The sequence below is a fragment of the Cricetulus griseus genome, chromosome 5 (genome assembly GCF_003668045.3).
Source record: "Cricetulus griseus strain 17A/GY chromosome 5, alternate assembly CriGri-PICRH-1.0, whole genome shotgun sequence".
Taxonomy (NCBI): Eukaryota; Metazoa; Chordata; class Mammalia; order Rodentia; family Cricetidae; genus Cricetulus; species Cricetulus griseus.
This window is the reverse complement of record NC_048598.1, coordinates 186289359-186313037: the sequence shown is the minus strand read 5'-3', so window position 1 is coordinate 186313037 and position 23679 is coordinate 186289359. Positions and strand designations below refer to the sequence as shown.

General features: G+C 46.5%; 1 protein-coding gene across 1 annotated transcript in view; it reads left to right on the top strand.

Annotated features, from left to right (window-relative positions):
• The window catches only part of Eml1 (EMAP like 1), a 107524-nt gene that overhangs the window by 41323 nt on the left and 42522 nt on the right, over positions 1–23679 (top strand). The window contains exons 3-4 of the mRNA XM_035445661.1: positions 5286–5418; positions 19485–19616. Coding sequence (XP_035301552.1) covers positions 5286–5418; positions 19485–19616 — 265 coding nt within the window. The remainder of the gene's footprint in view (positions 1–5285; positions 5419–19484; positions 19617–23679) is intronic.

Here is a 23679-nt window from a genome sequence, read left to right as displayed (position 1 = left end):
TCCCTTCCCTTCCCCCCACTAAAACTTCCCACATAAGCTCTGTCTGCAGAGCTCTGTCTGTCCCTCACCCACCGTGGGGCTTCCCACCAAAGTCCAATCTCGAGCAGAATTGTAACACCTGGACTATAGGAGCGTGGAGAAGGAGCACTAGCGTGTACGCCCTCCTCTCTCCCTGCGCTTGACTGTGGTGTGACCAACTGCTTCAAGTTCCTGCCTCGATGTCCCCACTACGGTAGACAATAGCCTGGAACTGTGATCTAAAAGCATTCCTTTCTCCATACATTGCTTTTTGTTAACAGTGTTTTATCACAGCAAAAGAAATGAAGCCAGGATGTCAGCTACCTCACCTCCTGTGTGCTGTACCCTGTGCTCGGGCTTTCATTTCCTGTCCCTAGCCCTCCCCTCCTAGGGGCCTGCCTGGAAGGTGCTGCTAGCCTTATTCTAGGAGGAAGTCGAGGCTTAGGCGGGGTGTTGGCTGATCCGAGCTGATGAGACCACCAGTCCTGTGTTCACACATGCCTGTCAGTGCCCCTGAGACCCGGGCTGTGCCATGTCATCCTTGATGGCACTTCCATCTTAGTATGTGTGGTGCTCCCTTTATCTGAGCTCTTCCAGAGTCACCCCTGCAATTACCTCTAGGAACAACTAAGACGTGATTTGAAAACATTTAACTTTTTCTGAGGCAGAGGATGTCTTCTATTTAGTGTCCTCTGGAAACCAAGAATTTGTTTCTCCCAGGAAACAACTACGTTGTTTCCTTTCCGAGGTCTGTGTGTTGTGTGTGTGTCTGCACATGTTCGGGTGTGGGAGTGTATGTCTTGCCTGGATTGGTCTTTACCATGTCTTTTAAAAATGATCTTGTTTGTATTTTTAATTGTGTGTAAGTGTGTGTGTGTGTGTGTGTGTGTGTGTGTGTGTGTGTGTGTGTGGTCTGTGCATATGAGTGCAGGTGCCCAAGAGGCCAGAAGAGAGTGTTAGAGACCCGGAAGCTGCAGTTGGTGGTGAGCCACCCAACACCGATGCTGGTAACTGAACTCAGGTGCTCTGGACGAGCAGTGCGTACTCCTAACTGCTGAGCCGTCTCTCCATCTCATGTTATAGAAATATAATGTGATCTCACTGACAAATATAGGCACCCCTCCATATCCCTGGGGACTGGTTCCAGGACCCACAAAATACTGAAATCTGAGGCTGCTCGGGTCCCCTCACATAGAATGGCAACATGTTTTGCGTGTAACCCACCCCTTCCTTCCATATAATTGAAATCACCTGTGTCACACGCAATACCTAATAATGTAGCAGCTCCATCCAAGCAGTGATAGCAAGAAAAAGAAAACATGACGTTTTAAAAGCAGCTATCTGTCTCCAGTTGGAAGAGCACACAGGCATTGAACCCGTGGATAGGGAGGCCATCTGTATCCGGTTCCCTCTATGTGTGGGCCTGGTGGCAGGTGTAACCTCTCAGAAGCCAACTGTAGACGGAGCAGACCGGTCAGTGGGCAGCCGGCGGCGGCGGCATTCTTAGAGTGAGGACAGCCGGCTCTGCTCTCCAAGGGCCTTTCCGGGCCTTCCCCACCAGCCTCTGCTGGAGTCACCTCTCTTACAGACTCCCTCTGCCTCCACCTCTTCTCTAGGACTAAGGGGTGGAGAATGAAAGTAAGAGAATATTTGTGCCTTTGTCAGATTCTGTGAGGCTCCCTAAGGAAGGGTGTTACTGCCCGTCCTCCTGGTGTCGCCATGGCCTCGGGACCTCTGCTTTCTTCCTAGGCTCTGGTAACTGCGCTCTCCCTCAGTCCTCCAGGGAGGGCTGGGAGTGGTGACAGGGTATTTCTATTATCCCAAGGGACACAGTGTTTAGCCTGGACTCTGGGCCTAGGTGTAGAGTCCATTCTAGTTAAGCGCTTGGAGAGAACAAGGGTGTGCAACTAGGTGACCCTGCCCCCACCTACTCTAGGACAGTAGGTGGCTCACCTGAAGCAACAGTGCCAACCAAATGCTGTGTCTGAGGAATCTACTGTGTGTGGACTCTGTGTCAGTCAGGGTTCTCTAAAGGGACAGAACTGACAGAATTAATACACTGTGGGGGGTTTATCAGAATGAATGGCTTACAGGCTGTGGTCCAAAATGACTGTCAACAGAAAGTCCAAGAATCCAGTAACTGTTCAGTCCGCAAGGCTGGCTGTCTCAGCTGGTCTGCAGTATACTCTGGAATCCCAAAGAAGCAGGCTCCAAAGCTGGTGAAAGAGTGGACCAGCCAGCGAGAGTTGAGAGGAAGCAGGCAAAGAGAGCCTGCTTCCTTCCTCCATGTCCTTATATAGGCTGCAGCAGAAGGTGGCGCCCAGATTGAAGGTGTGTCTCCCCACCTCAAAAGACCCAGGTTAAAAGTGCATCTTCCCTCAGCCAAGCGTGGTGGCACATACTTTTAACTCCAGCACTCTGGAGGCAGAGACAGGTGTATCTCTGAGTTCAAGCCCAGCCTGGCCTACAGAGTGAGTTCCAGGACAGCCAGGGATACACAGAGAAATCTCATCTTGAAATAAAAAATACGACACTTAAATCACTTCAAGTGATTTAATTTAAAAAAAAAATTCCTGAGGTGTACCCTGCTGCTTGGGTTTTAGTTAATTCCAGGTGTCAGGTTGATAGCCAAGAGTATAACCATCACATACCTGATAGGAATCCCAGAGAAGGGTGTAACAGAATGGTTGAAGACAAGAGGACACTCAGGGTTGACAGTGCCATAGCCAGCTGTGCTCAGTGTGGTCCCCAGAACTATATTACGTTGCCTGAGAGCAGGACGGTGTGGCAGATTCTTAGACCCTCTCCTCTTCACTCCAGATTTAGTGCTGGAGCAGGCACACCCTCCAGGTCACCTGATACCCACCAAGCGGGTGGGGGTAGGTAAATTTGCAGCAGCTGGTAACATTGTATCCACAATCAGGAAGCAGAGAGCAATGAATACAGGCCACTACTGGGCCCAGTTTGTCTTCTGTTACACCCTTCAGGGTCCCAGCCAGGAGATAATGACACCCACAGTGGTCAGGTCTTTCCCTCTAATGAACATAACCAAGATAACCCCAGAGCCAGGTGATTCTAGTTTCCGTCAGGTTCACAGTTAACACTGGCCATCACGCTTACTCAGACTTCAGACCCGTGGATGCGGCAGGCAGAGCATTTCTTTTCATCACAGAGGCCCATCTGTTGTTGAATGGGCCAGCTTGTTTATCCGTTTACCTATGGGAGGCCATCTTGGTTCCTTCTAGTTTTTGACAATTGTGATTAAAGCTGCTATAAACATTTACATGCAGGTCTGTGTAGACATAAGTTTTCAGACAATTAGGTAAATACTTAGTGTCAGAGTGATTACTAGTTCATATGGTAAGATTATATTTAGCTTTGTAAGAAACTGCCAAACTGTATTCCAAAGTCGCTGCACCATTTCCCCGTTCCCCTCATCAATGAATGTGGGTCCCCGTGACTCCTGTCCCAGCCAGCAACTGGTGTTTTGTTTTGGTTTTGGGACTTGAGCCATTCTGATAGATGTATAGAGCTATTTCATTATTGTTTTATTTTGCATTCCCCAATGACAGTGATGTTAACTGTCTTTGCATATGTTCACTTGGCACCTGGAGATCATTAGTGAGATGTCTTTTCTGATCTAGTGTTGATTTGTTTTTTAATTGGACCGTTTGTTTTCTTAATATTGAATTTTCAGAGCTCTTATTATACTCTGTAAAGCCCTTTATCAGACGCGTAATTTAAAAATACTTTCTTTCAACCTATGACTTGGGTTTCCAACCTCTTAAAATTTCCTTGGCAGACTTGTAAAGTTCTTAATGAGGTCATCCACTTGGTCAATTTTCCCCCATGGGTCAAGCTTTTGATGTTTGTTTAACTATTTTAAAAATTTTGTGTGCAAGAATGTTTTGCCTTCGCGTGTATGTAAGTACCACACGTGTGTCTGGTGCCCAAGGAGATCAGAAGAAGGTGTTGGGTCCCCTGGAACTGGAGTTATGGGTGGTTGTGTGCCACCATGGATGTGGGGAATCTAACCCAAGTCTTCTGCAAGAGCAACAAGTGCTCTCGTCTTCTGAGCCATCCCTCCAGCCCTCTCCATGGTTAGTTTTAACTATCATCTTGCCGTAACTTAGAATTACCTCAGAAGAGTGCCCCAGTCAAGGCATTGTCTAGGTCAGTTTGGCCCACGGCCTTGTCTGTGAGAGATTGTCTTGATTTTTAATTGATGAAGGAAGAACTGGTCCAGGTGGGTATCACCATCTCCTGGGCAGTGAGTCCTGAACAGTATGAGAGGTAAAGCTGGGAGAAGGTGCAGAAGCCAGTGTGGATCTATTCCTTCCTCTCCACCCTTTTCCATGATGTGCATGACTAACTCCTTGAGTCCTGCCTTGACTTCCCCTGAGTGATGGGCTGTAACCTGGAACTGTGAACCAAACAAACCCTTTCCTCCTCAGCACGGCCTTTATCAGAGTATTTTATCAAATCGACACAGTGAAACCAGATCAGTGTCGTATCTTCAATAACAGCAGCAACATCATTGGGTTAAGGGTACAGTTCGGTTGTTTGAGCGCTTATGTAGTACACATGATGCCCTCGGCTTGATCCCCATCACTGTGTAAGCGGGACGTGATGGCACACATCTATAATCCAAGCGTTTGGGGGGCGGGGCAAGAAGAGAAGGGGCGGAAGATGAGCAGCAGCAGGAGGAGGAACAGGAGATTGCTTAGCCCGTCAAAGCTTGCTTCTAGGGATATTCAGTTTGGGGCTTCTCACTGCTTGTGAGTTAGTCTGTCTAGGGTGAGAGGATGCTGTTTGGGATCACTGTTAGAGCACCACCAACCTGCCTTCGTACCCATGCCGCTGATAGCTTTTAGAATTGATATCTTCTGTGCGGCTCGGGTTCTGGGCAGCTCTGGTTCTGTGTGGCTAGGGTTCTGTGCAGCTCTGGTTCTGTGCAGCTCTGGTTCTGTGCAGCTCTGGTTCTGTGTGGCTAGGGTTCTGTGCAGTTCTGGTTCTATGCAACTCGGGCTCTGTGTGGTTCTGGTTCTGTGCAGCTCAGGTTCTGTACAGCTTGTGTTCTGTGCAGTTTGGGTTCTGTGTGGTTCTGGTTCTATGCAACTCGGGCTCTGTGCGATTCTGGTTCTGTGCAGCTTGAGTTCTGTGCAGCTCAGGTGCTGTGCAGCTTGTGTTCTGTGCAGTTTGGATTCTGTGAAGTATTACTGCTGCTATGGAGAAAGTTCTGACTTCATCCTATGCTTCTCTTGCAGCCAGACCACTGGGGCAGACCCTGCCATTAAGAACCACCGTCAACAATGGCACCGTGTTACCAAAGAAACCCAGTGCTTCCCTCCCATCCCCCTCGGGGTCCAGGAAAGAAATGGTTGTGCCGGTAACCAAAAGGTAGGCCATGTGAAGGACCCCCTCCTCCCCCCACCCCCGACTTCTCAAAGAAGTTCCTTGGAGGTCTAAAAGGAGTACCTCTTTCTCATAAGATGCTTGTGGTCTCATCTGAGCTGAGGCTTATAGAAGACCAGGCTGTGATGTGGTCTCCCATGGGATGGTATCTCACTGTTCCTCTGCTTTAGATTGAAAGTATTGCCTATGAAGTCTCAGCCAAAACGGTGGCAAGGCACTTGTATTTTTACCTACAGTTCTTTATAAAAATGACCGGGACTCCAACCCACATCCCTACATGCAACATAGCAAAAATTCCGATTCCCATAGCAACCTCTAAGTTTTATTGGTAAGACTGGGGTAAACTCATACTTTTAAATTATGCCTAATGGTGAGATTCTGGAAGTCCATGTTATCTTCAGCTAGATCACAGTTCACTTTCAACTTTTTGATGACTTGTTGACTGTTGCATTTCAATGCTGTATTTTATAATAAGCATTTAATTTTAGGGGCTGGAGACATAGCTCAGTGGTTCAGAGCAAAGGCTGTTCTTCAAGAGGTCCTGAGTTCAATTCCCAACACCCACATGGTGGCTCACAACCCTCTATAGTGGGGGTCTGATGCCCTCTTCTGGCAGAAAGTTGTACTTGCAGATAGAGCACTCATACAGAAAATGAATAAATAAATCTTAAATAAAAAAGAAAATTAAGTGCTCATTTATTTTATAGTGTAGCTAGCTTGGAAGAAATTCCCCTGTCATAGACATGTCATAAGAATGTGGCAGAGGGGGCTGGAGAGGTGGCTCAGAGGTTAGGAGCACTGCCTGCTCTTCCAGAGGTCCTGAGTTCAATTCCCAGCAACCACATGGTGGCTCACAACCGTCTATAATGAGATCTGGTGCCCTCTTCTGGCCTGCAGGCATACATGCAGGCAGAACATTGTAAACATAATAAATAAAAAAGCAAATACAAATATATATATATGTAATGTGGCAGAGGGCTAGGGAGATGGTGCAGAGACTAAAACATTTTCCATGCAGACAGCAAGCATGGGGACCAGAGCTCAGATCCCCAGAACCCATCAGTAAGCTCTGGGTTCGACCAAGAGACCTTGCCTCAATGAATAAGGGGAAGAACAAGGAAGACTTGGGTTCAACCTCATGGCTCCACATGAATGCGTACACACATAAACACATACACGGATATATCACCAGAATAGCAGAACCTGTGGAGTTCACTGAAACGCCCGTGGCCTTAGGGACACGGAGAATTTGTGTGTGGCCACTGAAGTGCTCAGAGCTACCTGTGCGGCTGTATCCACCACTTAGAAAGGGGATCTAGCCACCACCCTCACTTGTCACTTCCTCTAGTTTGCTCTTGAGGTCCCTCCCAAGAAAATGGCCATGAACCCCAGCCATGTATGTCGTCTGGGCCCAGGGCATGCCTTCATGAGATGCTGCTTCATCTCAGCGGAGGTTGGATGCCTGTGTCCCACTTACCCCACCCAAGAACCTTGTCATTATATTGTGGGTGCCCCTGTGGACCTGTGTCTCCTTTATTCTGACCAGTAGCTGCTCTCTGGGACATTGCTGACTGTCCCCCCACCCATCAGGCGAGACACAGAGGAGACTCAACAAGACACATGGAACACTTTATCGCCATCCCAGCCTGATTTCCTGATGCTGTGATAAAATGCCCCCAATAAGAGCACCCGAGGAAGAAAGGTTCGTTTCAGCTCACAGTTCCAGGTTGCAGCCCATTACTTTGGGAAAGTCAAGGCAGGACATAAGTCAGGTAGTCATACATACCCATGGTGAGGAGCAGAGAGAGAATGAATGCATACATGCCTGCCAGGGCCCAGCCCATGAGAGGGTGCTGCTCACATTTAAAGAGGGTCTTCCAACCTCAGTGACCCCAATTCAGAAAAATCCCCCACGGGCCAACACAGCCCAGGCAAACCCCCCCATTCCAGACTCTTCTTTATTTTGATTTTGGTTGTGTCATATTGTCAATTAAAAGTGACATCGTGGTCACTGAGAGATCCTTGGGAGAAGAGGGTGCCCGTGGGGCCCATGGAGTATGCTCAAACTTTGGGAGGGCTCTGCTTCTATTAAGGCCAATGCTGTCATCTGGCTGTCCAGAGAGTGTTGATAGTTAGTGACTTCAGAGAAAATAAGGACCAACGGGACAGCTACCTGACATCCCTGGTGCTGACAGTTATTTCCTGGGTGGCAGCTGGGGAGCTGGCTGAGGTTTGGTCAGATGGGAGGAGAAGCTGTAAGTAGGCCAAAGGTGATGAGGTACAGCGGTGTCAGATCAGTCTGTAAGGCCCAAAGAGACGCATCTGGGCTGCGTTGAAGTTATGACATCTTTGAAATATACATAGAACTGACCAGAGTCTTCCTCCCTTCCCCAAGCAAACTCCCCTTTTACATTTCTTCCTAGAGAGTTTTCTACGTTTATTTTTCATGGTTTTCAAGAAAATTGGTTTTACAGTGCTTTTAAAACTTTGAAGTGCTATACTTAGCCACACTTTATATCTTTTAACTCTTCGCTTGGATCATCCTTTTTTTTAGAGCCAGCACAAAATGGCCTCTGGATGCTAATTGATGGTGGCAGGAAGCGCGGTTGCTCTCTAGATGTAAGACCAACAAAATTGACCTATTCCTGTGAGTTTCAGGGATTTATGTGTGTTTTTAAAAACTGTAATTAAAAGAAAACACGCAACATTAAATTTGCTCTCTTATCCATGTGTGTGTATGTAGTTCAGCAGGACAGGGATATTTGTGTATTGTTGTCCAGCAGATAACCGAAGCCTTTCAGCTCTCAAAACGGAATCTCTCCACCCACCCAACAATACCTCTACTCTCTGTTCCTGGCATGGGACCTCTTGCTTTGATTCTATGGTTTTAAGTACTTTAATAATGAAAAAGTGTTTGTGTGTGTGCGCGCGCACGCGGGAGCGAGCGTGTGCACACATCACCATACACAGACCACAGTGTCCGTGTGGAGGGCAGAGAACAACTTGTAGGCCTCAGTTCTCACCTTCTACCATGAGGCCCTGGGGATAGCACTCAGGACATCAGCTTGGTGGTAAAGTGCCTTTACCCACAGAGCCATCTTGCTGGCCCAGTTCAGGCTACTTTCCACACTTACGGGAGTGGAGCTACATATTTGCCCTGTTGTGACTAGTTCCTTTTGCTTAGTATAGTGTCCTCAGGATTCACGCCTGCTGTAATGTATCACAAATTTCATTTCCAAGGCTGAGTGGTATCCCAGCAAATGTGTGTAGGGTTCATTTTTTGTTATATGCCATTTGGTGAGGGGCAGGGAATTGCTTCCATGTTTTAGCTACTATAACAATGCTGCTGCCAAGCCATGGGCATGGCTGTCTCTGTGTCCTTTGGGAAGTATATCCACAGTAGGATTTGAATTTCTGTGTCTCTCAGCATTTGTGATTTTCCTCTTCTTTTTGCTTCTTTGTTTTGGTTATGTTTGGGGAAGTGTCTCCATTTGTAGCCCAGGCTAGCCCTGAGCTCATGACCTTCCTGCCCTGGCCTCCTAGATGAGATTACAGACATGAGCCACTTAGCCTGGCTTTCTTTTCTTCTGGATACTGTCATCTTAATGGGTGTTGGGCGATCTCTCTACGTAGTTTTGATTTGTGTTTCTACCCCATCTATGCAGCCCTGGCTGGTCTGGAGCTCACTGTGTAGAACAGGTTCTCTCAAACTCTCTGAGATTCTGCTTCTACCTTCTTAGTGCTGGGATTAGACGTGTGGCTAACTACAGCTGGCCTTACGGTTTTTATTACGTTTTTATTTGTTTGTTTATTTATCTGTGTGAGTGTGTATCATGTTATGGCCTGCTAGTGAAGGTCAAAGAAAACTTGGAGGAGCCAGTTCTCCCTCCTACCGTAGGTCCCTAGGATGGCACTCTTGCCCAGATGCTTAGAGACTGGTGCCTCTACCCACTGAGCTATCTTGTTGGCCCCTGTATCTTATGATTAGTGACATAGATGTTTTTCATATAGTTGTAGACCATTTATACATCTTCTTCAAAGAAATATATTCAACACCTTTACATATGCACTTGTTTGGTTTTGTTTTTTTTTTTTCATATTTGTGCTTCTTGGGATAGCTGCCTCCCAGGTGCTGAGGTTAAAGGCTGTCCCATCTTTTACATATCTCAGTTTGTGGGCATTTTCTTTTTAAAATGATCTCTGCTTTGAGCTCTGCTCTGATTTGAGCAGAGATCAAATGTGGAACTTTTCTTTTTCATAGGTTTTCATCAAGGATATTGGTCTTCTTGTAGTGTCTCTGTCTGGTTTTGGCATCAGAGTGATACTTGTCACATAGAAGGAAACCAGAACTCTTCTGTCCCCTTTGGCTCTGAAGAAGGGGGTTGATGCTAACTATTCTTTCTGTGTTTGATAGGACTTTCCAGTGAAGCCAACTGATTTGGGGCTTTCTTCAGGGGGTATTCTTATTGCTGTTCAGACTCCTTGCCACTTAGGGATCTGTTCATATTTTTAATCTCTTTATGATTCATTCTTATTAGGTGATATATTCCTAGACTCCCTCTGGGCTATTCAGTTTGCCAACATGCAATGATTCATAAAGTCTCTTATAATTCTTTATACTCCTGGGGTGCTGTCAGTTGTAGTGGCCAGTCTCCTTTCAATTCACTTTTCAATTCACTCTCCTCTTTTAGTTTCACCAAAGGTATTTGGATTTTATGTCTCTTTCTGTAAAACTCCAGGTTTTTTATTGCTCTCTTTCCTTCCCTTTGCTGTTCTGCTTTATGTCCATGTCTCCTGCACTGGGTCCTCTCTTCTGTCAACACTCTGTTTTGTTTTGGGTTTTGTTGTTGTTTTGTTTTTGTTTGTGTGTTGTTTTGTTTCTGGTTTGCCAGAAAAAAAAATGTTCTTTTTCTGGTTTGCCAAGGAGTAAAGTGAGGTTGTGGTTGGGGCTTTACCTCATTTCATCCCAGTGGGAAAGATTCCTGGATCGTGAGGGATGTCAGCAGTATTATCTTAAGAGGAGAGACAGAAAAGGGAGTGAAGGAGAAAAAAATATCATGACTCATAGCTACCTTGCTCTGTGTGTGTGTGTGTGTGCGCGTGTGCGTGCATGTGTGAGGTACAAATGTATATGAGTGTGTGTGTATGAGAGTGTGTGAGGTACAAGCATGTATATGAGTGTGTGTATGTGTGTGTGCGTGCGTGTGCGTGTGCGCGTGTGCGTGCGCGTGTGCGTGTGCATGTGCGTGTGTGTGTGTGTGTGTGTGTGTGTGTGTGTGTGTGTGTGTGTGCTCGCGTGCATGTGTGGGTGCGTTTGTGTACATTTAAACATGTTCTTTCTAGATCTGTAGACTTTCCCTTTTCTTTTTTTCCAATCTTTGCCCTTTTTGTAGTATTGGCAATTTTTGTGGTACTGGCACTCGAACCCAGGACCTCATGCATGCTAGGCAATCACTACCAGCCAGCTACACCCCCAGCTAGACTTTTTCAATTTACAAAGCAATCTGTCCAAGTTGCCTGCTTGCTCCACTGTTCTGAGTGTGAAGCTGTGGACTGGCCACCCGCGGTTTTCCAGACTTAGCTCTGAGAATGTGGAGGACTGTGGCTCTCCCAGCTGCCACAGGCTTCTGCTGGTATGTATCCTGTTCACTGGGAAGCTGGAGACAGGAACGGTGGCTGCCTCTAGATGCAATGCATTGAAGTAGCTCTCATTAGGAAAGGTTTCTGACAGCAAAAAGAAGCCAGCCAGACTTCCTGAATGCAGAGGTTAAAACAGGGTGGAGGCTGGGGTTCCATAAACACATTTGCAATCCTGAAGAATGTTGTTGTAATCGAGACTCCAAATGAACCAAGCTGGGACATCTGGGAGGCATGCGTGGTGTGTGTTTGTTTTCAAGAGAAGACTCTGGGGCTGTTAGCCTGGTGCTCAAGGACAAAATCCCCTTTGGAAACAGTCCAGCCCCAGCGGTCCTGCATTGTGTTGCCAATTAAAACTTAGTCTGGGACTGTGCTCCCCTGCTTTGGATTCCTTGGGAAGAGGTTTTGTTTCTATTTGTCAAAGGAAAAGGGGCAGAAAATCTAGGGACGACATTGTAGGTCACACCTTGCTCCGTGGACTACTGAGGCCATCAATAGCAGTTTCCCTATGCACAAGAAAGAGACAATAGCTCATGGGGGTGGTTGCGGGGGGGGGGGGGCGGGGAGGGGCGCTAGCGGTGCAGGACCATTGGGGTGTGAGTGTTAGCAGAGATCAAAAGAAGGAAACTGGAACAGGCATCATTTTAACAGTGCTCTGTGCCAGTCTGAGACTGAATGAGTGAAGTAGCTGTTGCTTCCAAACAGCCAACAGCCCTTTGGGAAAACAGTCAGGCCGTTGGACGTGTGACCTGGCACAAGTCAGTGCCAGATACACACGCCATGCAAAGAGCCAAAAAAACCAAACCCCGACTTCAGTTGATTTTTTAGAAAAGTTGTTTCTAGACTGGGCACGGCAGCTCATCTCTATCATCTCAATCCTAGGGAGCCTGAGACAGCTGAATTGACACCAACACCAAACCTGTGGTGTGCATAGTTGGGGGTGGGGGGTAGTCTATAAGAGTCCAGGTCTAATGGAATGAAGGGTGAGACCCTGTTATTTTAATATAGGTCTTCATATTCAGATCCAAATACAATGGAGGGATTAATGGGGCATAGGTTTGAGTCTGTTGTTGGCAGCAAGAAGGCATGCTGACGAAGTTAAAAGTCGGGAAGGACTAATTGGCCTCTGCTGGTTATCACAACAAGCAGTTTGGTTCCTGTAAACGGTTTTCCTCTAAGACTTTCTGAGGTGGTGTTTCTGAGAAAGTACTTGTGTTACAAAGGTTTTAGGGACTGGGTTGATGTCTTGGTGGGTAAGAGCTCTTGCTGCACTGGCATGGACCTGAGTTCCGGTCCTCAGCACCCCACAAAGGAATCTGGGTGTGGCTGTGCATATGAGAAACTCCAGTGCTGTAGGTGCTGGAATTTAAGAAAAGACGTCCTGTGGCAGGGTTCAAGCAGAGTGTTTTTTTTTTTGTTTTGTTTTGTTTTGTTTTTTTTAATTAGGGAGCAGGATAATAAAAAAGGGGAAAGAGGAGGGGAGAGACCAGCCTCTGGGGACAGGAACAACAGGAGAGAGGAAAAGAGAGAGAGGGAGAGGATGGGAGGTGGCAGGGCCCTTTTAAAAGGGAACACAGTGAATGTGCACAGGTGGTGCTCTTAGTGGCTACAGCTGAGGGTGTATCCTCTCAGGACCCCAAGGACAGGCCAGTACAGATGCCTGAGTGCTAACAGAAGGAGGCTGAGGTAGGAGGATTCTTGGGGTTTACTGACTGCCAGCTCAACTTCAAGTTCATTGAGAGACCCTGTTCCAAGGGGAAAGGGCAGAGAGCAGTGAGGGAGGCACGTGACGCCCTCCTCCGGCTTTCATGTGCACATGGACAGGTGTGTGCGCCTGTCCCTTATGCCAACATGCACCACACGGCACAGGCCCACACACGAAATAAGGAAGGAATTTTTAAAAGACACGGTTTAATCTATATTTATCATAGTGATAGAGAAGAACATTTTTACTCACTTTAAAGTGTGTCATCTCAGCCTGTCAGAATTAGGTATGTCATAATTTGCAGGACAAAAAGCCCCTGTGGCCCTGGTGCCTCTTGCCTCAAGACACCATCAATGCCTAGTATTTTATTGAGTGGGTCACAGTTTTTAATCCATCGTCAGAAACTCTGGTCCTAAGAGCTCTGCCTCAGATTCCCCCCTGAGGGTAAATGTTCAGGGCCTTTTCCTCAAATTTTGGAAAAAGTCGTTTCTTGAGTTCAAATCATCTAATGACAGAAAGCCATAATTCTAGCTTCTTGGGCTGAGAGCTATTATCTCATCACAAGGAGGAATGTCACACATCTCCATTGCGGGAATTTTTTATCGTGTCTGAGATTCAAATTGGCAAGAATTCTTTGATGCATATATAATGAAATACAAAAAAAAAGCCAATTTCCCTTCACACTTGGAAGTTTGGGGTCGGGTGTGGGGACAGAGAAGCAGATGGGAAGAAATACTGGTGTTTACTCACCAAAAACTCTCAGCCTCCCTCAAGCACTCAGAGATGAGCTGTGTTATTGTGAGGCCTCTTTCAAGCTGGTACCCCTGCCCTGTCACAAATAAAGAGCATTGTTTTTGCTTGCTGTCCAGGGGGACTGTAAGGTCTTTGATAGTCCCTGCTGGTGATTAAAGGGAGCTTCCTGCAGCGAGTCCACAGCCCCACTCTCTCTGGCTGCCCTTGTTGCAATGTCTTCAAGCTTTTGTTTTCTGTCCTTCATCTGAGCCCTCCTAAATCCTCTTTAATTCATAAGGGCTCTTGGTTCTCAAAAGAAATTGTCTTATTTCTGTTTTGTTTTTTTTTTCTGTACAGAGGACAATACTAATTTTTCTTTTAAAAGTTTAACACTTTGATGCAGATGTGGGCATGGCAAATGTCCTAAAAGAGCTGGGACGGATTCTACTGAGCTGTGTGAGCAAAACACGGTGTCTGTCTGTTCTGTCGTCCCTGAAACTTTTACACGTTCCACTGGGGCTGGGAGGTGGCTCAGAGGTTAAGATCATTGGCTGTTCTTGCAGAGGACCAGGGTTCAATGACCAGCACACACATGGCGGCCTACAACTGTCTATAACTCTGGTTCCAGGGGATCTGATTCCCTCGTCTGGTCTCCTTGAGTTTCAGTCATTCATGCGACACACACACACATAAGCAAACAAGTATTTATGTAGTTGGTCTGTTTTTGTTTGTTTTTTAAATCTTCTGGGACCTGCCACCCAGCTCCCATAGAAATACATGGAAACTTATTCTTGCTTATGAATGCCTGGTCTTAGCTTGGCTTGTTTCTAGCCAGCTTTTCTAACTTAAATTATCCCATTTCTCTTTAACTATGTTTTGCCTCTGGTCTTTTTACCTTTCTTTATTCTATATGTCTTTCTTTCCTTTTTACTTGTGTCTGACTGTGGCTGGGTGGCTTTTCGGGCTCCTCGCTCTTTTTGCTTTTCTCTTGAGCCCAGATTTCTCCTCCTATTTATTCTCTCTGCCTGGAAGCCTTGCCTATCCCTCTCCTGCATAGCTATTAGCCATTCAGCTCTTTATTAGACCAATCAGGTGTTTTAGACAGGCAAAGCAACACAGCTTCACAGAGTTAAACAAATGCAACATAAAAGAAAGCAACCCATCTTTGCATCATTAAACAAATGCTCCACAGCATAAACGAATGTAACACGTCTTTTAATATTCCTCAACTCATTTATGCACATAAAATAAAAATAAATCTAAAACAACAAAATTCTTTCTCACACTGACGCTCTTATGTGTGGACACAATGGTTCTGAGATACTCGGAACACATCAGTGCCAAGGAGAGGGAGCTTAGATCTGCTCTGTAATCCTTGTTCCCCTTCCTCCAACATGGTTGCTTAATGGCCTTATTCAGGGCCTCCCGTGTGGCAAGGCTTAGGCTGTGTAACTATATTAGTTTGTTGTGTATTGGATTTGTAGACATTTATCAGATATGCAGAGCTGATGTTCCTCAAAGCCCTGAGGGAACAAAACCCCTTTGCTATCCCTCCCGAGTGACTAAGGAGGCTCCCTGCAGGAAGGTCCTGGTTAGGTGACCAGCAGAGAGAGAGACAGAGAGGGCATGGGCTGGAGCCACTAACCCAGCTGCTCTCAGAAGCTCAGGCAAGTCACTGTATATCCCTGAATTTGTTTTCATCATCTGTAAAATGAGGGTGATGATATTTTTGCAGGAAATGTGTGAGGTTTAGGTGAAATAATCCATGTAAAATGAGATGTGTCCAGTTCCCATTAACCGCTGTTGTAGTCACTGGTTTGAGTTTGGTTAGTGTTTGCCATAGTTGGATGGTAGGTGTGCTTTACCGCGCCATTAGGGCATTTTATGAACTTAACACGAACTCCCACAAGGACACGGTAGAGGCGTTGCTCTAGGCCTCTTTCTGCTGCCTCGGTCTCCTGAGCCCTTCCAGCGGCTCCCACAGGAAAGCTTCCGAGTCTACACTGGGTACTTGGCAGAGGTGACTGGGTGAGCTACAGCAGCTGATGGTTTTCGTCATGGGAGGATGGTGAACCCCCAGAGGATAACAGTTTCTCTGGTCTTTAGACTATAATCCTGGGTTTCAGAAAAATCATGTTGTCCTAAGACATGTCATTTTCTTGTCCCCAAATTGAGCATTCTAAAACAAAGCCCACAAAGAAAAGAACAAACCACACGCTGACCTTTAGGCACACCCATGAAGAGCCTCCAGTGAGATACCCAGTGACGCAGATCCAAAGCTCCTTCAGTCACCAGAAAGACCATGTGTAAAAAACGGTCATGGGCACGGTCACTCGGAGTGCATTTTCTCCCTCTGAGAGCAGGGTGATTTCTCAAATGGCAGCACATTAGGTGGCCTTCACAAGCATAACACAAGGCTACTATCAAGGAAGGGGGCTGAAGGGTGGACTAAGAGGAACAGGGCCCTGGCAGGGTTGGGCTGTCTTAGGTCCCTCAGCTCCTGTGCACTGCATTATGAGATTTGGTGGCTTGTCTTCCTGCCATGGGGCATGTCCTTCATAGCTCTGAGATAATCTTGTCCCCACACACACACTTCTCTACAATGCTAACAGGTTCTCTGTCCTGTCTCTGCTACCTGATTCTGTGGCAGCTTTTCAACATGCTTCTAAAAATCACTTTCCTGGGGGTGGCTTTTCTCCTCTTTTTCATCCTTCCTTCTTCCTTTTTTTCTTTCTTTCAAGATGTGTTTTTGTTGTTGTTGTTGTTGTTTTTTGTTTTATTATGCATGTGCCCGAACACCAGCAAAGGGCACCAGGTCTCATTACAGATGGTTGTGAGCCACCATGTGGTTGCTGGGAATTGAACTCAGGACCTCTGGAAAAGCAGTCGGTGCTCTTAACCTCTGAGCCATCTCTCCAGCACCTTCTTCTCTTTCTTGATGCCTTCCCCACCTGTGTGGCACAGTGACACCCTTCAATAGCCACCAGATGAATAGTCCTATCCCAAGCCATGGCACAAGCTGCACACTTGTGTGTGTAACTGCCAAGCTCCATGTGCCCAGCCACACAGACTCCTCTTCCCCTGTCTGCACAATGGACACCTCCTCCTTCTCACAGATTAGCAAGTGTGCGGAAAGAGCCTATAGCAGGAGCAGAGACTGACACTTCACTATTTCATCCATTCTTGCCTGCATGGGGCTCTGCAAAGGATGCAAGACCAGCTGGTGTGGTAAAAAAAACTCACTGTTGGCCTACAAGGAAGGCAAGAGGCTCCCAGAGAAGCCGGTAACAGTCACGTGCTTGCCTAGGTACGTTTCGGCTGCTTTGCCACAGTACCACAAATCTGTGAACTGACAAGCCACAGAAGAGGAAGTGGTTGCTCATGTTTGTGAGTAGGAGTCCCTTGTGCACTGGGGGGTCCATGAGGTCCTCGTCTGGGTTGCAGCCTGATTCTTCACACTGTGTCCTGATGAGGTGGTCAGGGAGGAGAAGGCTCTCAGGGGCCCCTTTTATGAAAGCACTAACCACATTCATCAGGGCTCCCTCCTCCCTCTTGACCTAATTCCCTCCCGAAGGACCACACCTCCAGCACTGTGGTGCAGAGTCAGGTTTCAATGGGTGAAACTTTTGGATGCTCTGGGAGGGTTACTTAGCCTTCACTGTCCCTGGCTCCTTGTTGTGTGTCTATGGGAGTCCCGTGTGTGTGTGTGTGTGTGTGTGTGTGTGTGTGTGTGTGTGTGTGTGTGTGTGTGTGTTTTGAGATAGGGTTTCTCTGTGTAACAGCCCTGGGTGTTCTAGAACTCACTTGTAGACCAGGGTGGCTTCGAACTTACGGATATCCACATGTCTCTGCCTCCCAAGTGCTAGGTTTAAAGGTGTGCACCCACACCTGACTGGAATTCCATACATTGATTGCTTTCTCCTAGGACATACTTTCCACTGTGGGTGACAAGCATGTACGAGCTTCAGTGACCAAATGAAGGAGTCATGAAAATTTTATGAATAAAAGGGCAAGAATAAAAGATTTCTGAACAACCAGCAGCCAAAAATTAACTCAAAATAAAATGCATAATGAGCCAGAGGTTTCTGACAGCGCCCACCCATATGGCATTGTGTGGCTTCGATGCAGCCTTGGTTCTGAACACACAGTGTACACTTTGTATTGCACGTGTCATCATGTCTGTGATGCCAGGGAGCTTTTCTTGAAACATCTAGGCTCAGATTCCAGGCTAGTACATGCTATGGACTGTGGTGTTTTTACTACATATACAAAGTTTCCTGATCCTGTAGATACATAATGACTTAATCAGTATTTTCTTAATGTCCTTCTTCAGTTTGTAAGTATCTAATAATATACCTTTGAATTCTATTGTGTTAGGATGTGTGGGTTTTAAAAATTGCTGTTTGAGGCTGGAGAGATGGATCGGTAGTTAAGAGCACTTGCTGCTCTTGTAGAGTTTGGTCCACAGAACCCACACTGGGTGGCTTTCAACTGCCTGAAATCCAGCACCAGAGGATCCAATGCCATCTTCTGGTCTCCAATGACCAACACACACACACACACACACACACACACACACACACACACACACACACACCCTATGTGCATTCATATACATAATTAAAAACAAAAATAAAAATAATCTTTAAATTGCTGTTTGAGGTATAGCCTTGAAATTTGTAAATCACTTGAATAGATTTTGATTTAGGTTAGAATTCCCAACAAGTTCTGATATGGTCCTAAGCATACTTCTATCACTTTGTGCTACAAATTTACATGAAGTAGAGTTCTTGGCATCAAGAGTTACTCAACTGGAATATCAATGAACTCTAGGAAACACTGACGATGCTGTACGCCCTGTACTATCAGATATTCAGCTAAGATTTAAATCTTCATGTCAAAATAAACAATCACATCATTAATATGCAAATTGGCTATCATTTCAGTAAATGGAAAATCAGATGTATACCAAAGAACTGTTTAAAAATAAATGTATTGTGGCCGGGCATTGGTGGCTCACGCCTTTAATCCCAGCACTCGGGAGGCAGAGGCAGGTGGATCTCTGTGAGTTCGAGGCCAGCCTGGTCTACAGAGTGAGTGCCAGGATAGGCTTCAAAGCTACACAGAGGAACCCTGTCTTGAAAAACCAAAATAAATAAATAAATAAATAATGTTTTGTTTCTCAGTGGTGAGTGTTTCATTGGCATGCCTCCTTTAGATACTACAAACCCAGGTCACATGACGGTATCTGAGGTACAGAAAGGCACAGGAGAAAATGTTTAAGAAGCCTGGCCTAGACCAGGTTTTTCTGTGTGGGTCATTTTGACACATTCAAGCCCTTGTTGGCTCTTTCCCAGGCTCCCACCATTCCAGGCCTGTTCATTAGAAGGCCTGAAGCTGTGTGGGAGATGCTTCGGCCGGCCGTGACCTGTGGCACCTTCCCCGTCTGCATTTGTCCCTGGTGTGCTTTTGGCGTGAGCTCTCCTGAGGCAGCACTGATGTTGCTCTTGTTACGCCCTGCTGAGGGGTGCCCCATGCCCTGGAGGATGATTTGCAGTCTCTCTGACCTCTACCCATCAGTAGCAGCCCCTCCCCTCCATGACCAGGAATGCCTCCAGACATTGCCAAATGTCTCCTGGGGGATAATGTCACCCTTGTTGAAATGCCACTGATGTAGACTGAAGCACCCTCCAAGGGCAGGCCCCTGGCTTTCAAAGCCCTCCCACCCCACGGTATATTGAGGTCTTTGGCTCAGTTTCCTCTACGACTCTCAACTACCTCGCCTGCCTCAGCCACATAGGCAGTAAGTAGAGGCGTGGATCCCAGGTGATATTGTGGGAGCCTTTGGATGTCTGTGGTAAGGACTTTGAACCCTTCTGTCTTTTAAATGGCAGTGTGATGACAGCCTTCACTTGGCAGTGAAGGGCAGTCACACTGTGGAGACTTCCGTCTCACCTGCCTGCCCTTCCTTCCTCAGCATCAATAGGACCAGCTCTTCTGAGAGAGTGTCTCCAGGTGGCCGGAGGGAGAGCTCCGGGGACTCCAAAGGAAGCCGGAACCGCACGGGCTCTACCAGCAGTTCCTCCAGTGGCAAGAAGAACAGCGAGAGGTAAGGAGACCTTATGTCGTGCTGGGGATACCTTCTGGCATTTGATTACCCAAGAAACACCTCAGAAAATCCCTCTCGACAAGTCAGGGCCCTGTCTGAGCTCCAGGCCTTGTGAGAGTGTGTGTGTGGGGGGGGGGGGCGCTTGGTGAGGGGAGGACGGAGGCACATGACAGCTGGCAATCACAGGTCACATCCAGAAAACCTGTACTCAGATTTCTAGCCGAGCGTCCTGCCCCGTCTGAGTTAAGAATAATGCTGATATTGATACTAATAAAGCAGTGTCTGAGAAAATAACCCAGGAAGTGGATCTGAGTTTCCAGGTGCGGTGCCTCCCATCACCAATACGCCCTCCCAAATTAATCTGGAAGTTAGTTTTGCTGGAATCTTTAAAGTCTGTCAGCAGTGTTTTCTGGGACAGGTTGAAAGTCTTGCAGTCACACGCACTCAGGGGCAGTTTTCAAAGCGAGTGAACACCTTCCTTTCTGGTTTCCTGCCCCACACTTACTCCCAACTTTAAAGTTTCTATGAGTGAATTATGATAAATACCTGTGAAAAGCATAATAACATTTTACTCCCAAAAGCCTTTTTTTTTTTTTCCATGTTAACAGCCTGTTTTAAGAATGTGTTGTGTTGGCAAGGTTCCTGCGCCTATCTGCCGTTGTGGGCCTTGTTCTTGCCATGCTCTGATTTTAGTTTTTCTGCTCTGTGAAGTCTGGGAAGGACGCTCAGTTTTAGAGGTTAAGCTTGTTTCTTTTTAGATGTTCATGTAAGGGGACAGTTTAGTCAGAACAGGGCCGGTTCCAAACCGCAGGCTGTAAAGCTTCCAAGTTCAAAACAGTCTTGTAAGGGACGTATAAACTCCAGTCAGTTTTAACTCTGAAAAAGACCTTTGTAGAAGGAGTGGGCGTAGGAGAGGAGGAAGACAACAAAGAAGAAGAAAAGATAAAGGCTGTTCTTCCAGAGGACCCAAGTTCAATTCCCAGCACTTATGTCACAGCTCCTACTAGTCTGTAACTCCAGTTCCAGGAGCTCTGATACCCTCTATCTGGGTACTGCACACACATGGTGTATAGACATACATGCAGACAAAACTCCCAGGTACATAAAGTAAAACCTTTTTTTTTTTTTTTTTGGTTTTTCGAGACAGGGTTTCTCTGTGGCTTTGGAGGCCGTCCTGGCACTCTTGTAGACCAGGCTGGTCTCAAACTCACAAAGATCCACCTGCCTCTGCCTCCTGAGTGCTGGGATTAAAGGTGTGCGCCATCACCACCCATCAGTAAAACAATTTTTAAAAGTACTGACACCTCTCTCTATTGTATGGTAAATTGAGCTCACAGTCTGATGACAATTCAGAGAGTATGGCGCATCTTCTTCTCACACTATTAGTGTTTCTTAGGGGAAGATTATGTTAATCTCATGCTAATGGGCGAGTGAGACCTTGGCAGTGAGAACAGGTGGCCACAGAGTGTGCTGGCCAGAGGCTTCTCTCAGTGGAATTCAGGCTGTTTGGTGCTGATTTGAAATGTCTAGATTTTGGCAGGTCGTATGCATATCTGATTTTTATTAGGAATTTCCAGAAAGAATCTACACTGTGTAAACTCTAGACCTGTTTTATCCTTTAAATCCCATGGCTTTGGTTAATGTCCTGGGTAAATATTTCCACAAAAGATATTTACAACAGGATTTTTGAGAAATGCCACAGGAAGGAATTTTGATTTGGAAATGAGAGAATGGGAATGTTTGCAAATCGTTTTCTAAAAATAATCCTGGCCACTGAGAGTGTCTGCTTGAAGCCAAAAGCCCTCGATGTCATTGGAACCAAGAGACCACCCGGCCATCATGCTGCCAGGTGGTTCAGAGAGGACACTTGGGGCCCCACTGGTACTGGAAGATATTTTGGGGTGCCCATTGGGATAGCAGTAGGAGCGATAGGATCAAGTTAGTGATATGGATACTGCCTGGCCCAGTTCTCATTGATCTCCCCACATGAGCAGCCCCAGGCCTGGTCAGCTCCAACCTCGCACCCCAGGCCCAGTGGCTTCCTGAGGAACTCTTGAGTTCTAGGCTAGTACAGAGAGAAGCCTAGGGAGGGCCCGGTGGGTTCTCCTGTGACTTCAAAGGTGAAGATAAACTGTCTCCTCCCCTCACTGGGCTTCTGAGTTCCAGCCACCTTGGGTGGCTGCCTCCCATTTGAAGACTTGTCTGCTCAGTTCCTGTAGGCAGTGAGATTGAATGGAAAGTCCATGCAAAGATCTGGGCATCTTTACTAAGAAGAGCCCTGGCTTTTCCTCTGAGGTTCTGAGACTTTTGTGCCTCATTCCTGTCACTCTTACAAAGGTGCTAAGTGGGAAGAAAACACCAGTGCTTGGTGCTCAGTGAAATAGTCATCTGTTGGGGCAGCAGAGCCCAAGAAAACAATGCACCAGTCTTCCTGAACTTCTCAGCCATCTCTCCCTCATGTGTAAGGTGAAAGTGGCTGACGACTTCTGAAGTGACCTGTCTTTTCTTTGGGTTGACAGGTTTAATTACATTTGTACGAATGGCCCAGGCCATCGGACACAACCCAGATTTTGACAAAATCTGACCATGATTCTGGGAATAGATAGCCCACCTGTCATGCACTGACTGCAGAAGGGATGATTCTGGCTGGAGAAATCTTGGTAATTTCTTCGCGATGGCTGGAGGCCCCTCCACTTCCTCTCAGGGCAGCCTTTGGCACAGAGGTAGAAGTACACCGATGTCAGCCAGAGAATCGAGGCTCTTCCCTGATCTGTGGACTCAAACCTCACACTTCAGTAGCTGTGATGCTACGTGTCACACCAGATGTGCAAAGCTGTCATGGTGCAAGAATGCCATGCCAGTTCCTCAGCAACAGTGAGAGCAACTATGGGGCTATTCGGTGTGCATTGTGCAACTCTCCACTCTTGAGCTGAAAGTTAGTGTTTGGCAAGTCCTGAGAGTTCCTTGAATGTAGGAACTTCTGAAGCATGTGTGGTTGCTTTTCTTTTATTTAGAGCTACATTCTTTATTAGGCTTTTCAGGTTTTTGCTCCCACATATCTCTCTCTCTCTCTCTCTCTCTCTCTCACACAGGATTTCTCTGCATAGCCCTGGCTGTCCTGGAACTGGTCTGTAGACCAGGCTGGCCTCGAACTCACAGAGATCAGCCCGTGTCTGCCTCTCGAGTGCTGGGATGGAAAGTCATGCACCACCACGGCCCGGTTTCTCATTTTCTTCAGAAGTGATCAGTGGAGGTTGACAGTCTTGCTTGTGACTTGGTACAGTCTTCATCTTCCATCTTGACTGTTTAGCATGTAAAAATACTTTGCTTCTCAGCAGCCTCAGGTTTTAACAGCAGTTAATCTCTGCACTGACAATGTAGGGCAATGTAATATTTTACTTTATGTAATATTCATGGCAAATGAATATTAATAATTACATAATGAGTCTTGTCACCAGGAAGTACTTATTAAATTTAAATAGGGAGTCAGCAATAACATTCTGAGAGGAGACTGTGATGCAACCAGTACGCTAATCCACCAAGGAATCTTTTTAACTTAAAATGTTTTATATCAGAGAAATGTCTTTCTTAGAGCTCTATGGACCATGGCTTTGTCCTCTGGCCGCTTCCTCCAGTTCCTAAAGGCTCCCTTGTTTCACTTCTGCTTATTTATAAGTTTATAAGCACAGTTCACATTAGACATTGCTGGACTGAGAAAGTGTTCCATCCCAGCACTCAGGAGGCAGAGGCAGGTGGATCTCTGTGAGTTGGAGAAGTCCAACGTGGTCTACAAAGCAAGTTCCAGGACTGCCAGAGCTACGCAGAGAAACTCTGTCTCAAAAAACAAAAAGAAAAAAGAAAGAAAGAAGGAAGGAAGGAAGGAAGGAAGGAAGGAAGGAAGGAAGGAAGGAGAGGAAGAAAGAAAGAAGGGAGGAAGGAACTGGTAGAGATGTGGCAACTTCCTAATTAAGATACTATGTGTCTATCTACAGCTTGCTGCAATGGGCTGCTTTTGTAGAGTAAGAACTGTCTAGCCATCTGTTAGAATCTTGGCTGTCACATA